Source organism: Halyomorpha halys, unplaced genomic scaffold (genome assembly GCF_000696795.3).
Source record: "Halyomorpha halys isolate HHAL.00 unplaced genomic scaffold, Hhal_1.1 Scaffold1497.1, whole genome shotgun sequence".
Taxonomy (NCBI): Eukaryota; Metazoa; Arthropoda; class Insecta; order Hemiptera; family Pentatomidae; genus Halyomorpha; species Halyomorpha halys.
Window position 1 is genome coordinate 136315 of NW_027112953.1, and position 3237 is coordinate 139551.

General features: G+C 32.7%; 1 protein-coding gene and 1 long non-coding RNA gene across 3 annotated transcripts in view; one reads left to right on the forward strand and one right to left on the reverse strand.

Annotated features, from left to right (window-relative positions):
• LOC106689854 (GRIP and coiled-coil domain-containing protein) overlaps window positions 1–768 on the reverse strand; it is a 5710-nt gene extending 4942 nt beyond the window's left edge. The window contains exons 1-2 of the mRNA XM_014435041.3: window positions 638–768; window positions 369–567 (exon numbers count right to left, since the gene is read on the reverse strand). Coding sequence (XP_014290527.1) covers window positions 369–567; window positions 638–751 — 313 coding nt within the window. The 5' untranslated portion in view covers window positions 752–768. The remainder of the gene's footprint in view (window positions 1–368; window positions 568–637) is intronic.
• A 113-nt stretch (window positions 769–881) lies between these two features.
• The window catches only part of LOC106689855 (uncharacterized), a 19245-nt gene continuing 16889 nt past the window's right edge, over window positions 882–3237 (forward strand). For both annotated transcript variants that reach the window (XR_010844296.1, XR_010844295.1), the window contains exon 1: window positions 882–1024. This is a non-coding gene — a long non-coding RNA (uncharacterized lncRNA). The remainder of the gene's footprint in view (window positions 1025–3237) is intronic.

A 3237-nucleotide genomic window follows, 5' to 3' on the forward strand; every position in this document is an offset into this window, starting at 1 on the left:
CAGAACGAAGTTTCCTTCCTGCAAGTACCTACGGCTTGTACCCGTAGGACTTACAAACCCCTTCACGAATGCCGGCTCGAATCCAGCAGAACGAACTTTCCTTCCTGTAAGTACTTACGGCTCGTACTCGTCGGACTTTCCTACCCTTTCGCGAACCTTATGAAGTAGAAATAAAATGGCGGGGGTTCTTCTTGGAATGGGGAATTGGGTATCTTCTTTTACCCAACGTTTAGTTTTATGTGTGTGTATGAGTACGTACACTGAGGCCTGCTCCCCCCTTGGAGAAATCCTCCCTACGCCTACGATCGCTTATACGAATTAACCTTATCTGAAATTAGATAATCAAAACACACACAGCATGGACTTACTTTTTAATCTTGCATTCTTAAACTTTTCTCTGTCGAGTTCAAAATCGAGAAGGTGGCTGTCGATTAATAATTGTAATTCGTTTTGGAATATCATCCGCTCCGTATAGTGCGACAGTTTTATGCTGTCATCCAGTAAGGCCAGATTCCCTTTAATGTCCTTCATTAAGTTGCCTAATTTATTGTTAGATGAGCAATTTTCCTTAAAAACGAAAATACATTAAAATTATGAAGAGCTCGGCTTAAAATTAAATTTTAAATGCTATGTTTACTTTTTGTCCTTCTATTGCTATTGTATTTGTTTGCTCGTCGACTTCTTTGTTGTTTAAAGATTCTTTTGAATCCGTTTCGTTCATTATTAATGGTTGTTTACTTTCCTCCTTCATTTTATAATAGCTTTTAGCTGTACTAACCCACTATTTATATCACATGGTAAAAATACTTAATAACCTGTAACATATACTGAAACCTGTTTTTTTTTTTTTTTATCTTTTAAAAGAAGAATGTGTAAAAGCGATTAATAAAAGTACATTAGTCTGATCTAAAGCTTATTGCATCGGCAAAAAAAGTTTTAGTACTTCAGTGAAAATTATATTACCAAAATAGTGATGATTAAGTTGCCATTACACAAGGGCATACTCAAGATCAAAACTAGGGAGGTAAGTCATAGTCAATCAAGTTTCTGGACATAAGGCGCAAGCTGAGCACTTATAAAATTGAAAATAAGCATTTTACACCTTTAATGTCACTTTTATTTCTTCACCAATTTGGTTTTGTTTTTAAATAACCCTATACCCTTAATACTTAAACCTATCTACCTATTCAAATGTGTTTCCTCCTAATTACAAGTGTTGGACTCACATCACTGTTCAAATTTGTAATGGTCCATATAAATTAAATGGTTTATCTCCCATTGATAGATAATTAATAGATTGTATGTAACGAAAATAAATAAAGTGGCATGTACAAGCTCAGCACACTACCCCCACTGCTGCTGCACTGCGAATGCCAGAAGTGGCTAAGGAGGAAAAAAAAAAAAAAGAGCAGGTACAGGAGTGGGTCACACACTAAGCTCTATAGAGGGCATTCTGTACACTCTGCAGCGGTTAAGAGAGATTGGAATATGATTATGATCATCATAGACATTCTGGCTGTTTCAACTGCTAACTATGTATTTTGTTTTATAGGTATTTATTTTGAGACCTAGTTCCTTACTAGATTTTATCAAGATAGTTGTATTTAGTTTTATAGGTTCCTCATCCTCACCTGATGGAACATTAAAACAATTAAAGTTATTCTTAAACCATGAAATGGGTAATTATGTAACTCCTTCTGCACAATAGAAATGGTATTGACCTATGATAGATGTTTTTAATTCTATTAAAAATAATTTTTTTGCCGAGTGTTCGGATCATAGAGGATGAGCGATTGGTTGGTTGATTTTTTAAATAAAGATCCTTCTACAATGAATATTGAACTCCAAAATGAATCTTGCCTCCGGCTATGACTAATTGACTGGCATGATTCATGGTAGCCATTTAGGATTGGAAAAAAATTTGGTGAGATATGAGCGTCACGTAACTTCCACTTACCACCATACTTCAATTGAAAGTAATCCTTGCTCAGATAAAAAACCACAATTTCTTTATTATTAATGATAATACCTTTTCTCATTATATTTCCATTTACATTAGTAAAAGTAAAGTGAATATTAACATAGCAAACAAAAACATTTATTTATAAATTCAGTTTTCACTATTTAGTTTTTCATCATTCTCTGTTACCTTCAATGAATTTATAAGAATGATATTAATTTTTCTAAAATCTTTAGCTCTCCTAACTGTGTATTTTTATTACTACTTTCATTTCTGGAGATCTATTTTCAACCTGGAAAAATATTTCTCCTTTAGTTAATAATAAAATTCATTCATAGTTTGTATAAATTCATTTTTTATTACAAGTAATAATGAGAGGTGGTTAATTATTTCAAATAAAAAAAAATAAACGTACCTTAAAGGAAGCCATTTTGATGAAAAGAAAGTCCTCTCAGACTATTTCAATAAAAAATAAGACCTAGCTGGTGTTGAAGATAATTTAACTGTGCATTGATATTGTTACGGTTGTCATGGTAAAAAAAAAACACTAGTGGTATGTCTAGATGAGTGGGTTTTGGCTTTGTGAAGGTGACAGTTTGATGTTTGAACATGTTACGATTTTTCAATGTGAAGTGGTAATAGAAGTGGGGATATAGGGCAGTGCGTGGCAACTTTCCTTCAGCACGTCCTGGATAGGAGAGTTGTGGCAGGTGTCATCTTTATATTTCTGGGGAAGGTGAGACGGTGACTGGAAAGGAAATATCGGACAACCTTGTGTTCTGCCAAGAGTACACCCAAAGACTACATGGGGTTCTAACTAAATTTTATTTTATTTTATATTCGCTTTTAGACTCTTTTGTATAATAATGTAAATTTAGTTAATAAGGTTAAGCATTTAAGTTAAGGTTAAGTTTTAATTGTTTTATTAATTGATAATTCTTTTTCATTCTGTGTACATATATTTCTTATTATTATTACACTTTTGTACTTTTATAGTTCTACTGTTCTTTCTTATGTATATACAATGCTTTCAACTTGTTAATTTACTTATGTTTTTTGTTATTGTTCACAGGATATTACGATAATTCAGGTGGGTAGTTAACACCCCTAGGTTTTCTGTTATCTACATGTAAAGGCCTGTGGTCATAATTTGATATTTGTTTATACAGAGTATATTGTGGGCATATTGTTTCGAGGTTTTCATTATTTCCAAGTGAAAAAAAAATAACATGGCGCCTAAGGAGCAATTAATTCTTTATTCTTTTGTTTCTTTTTTT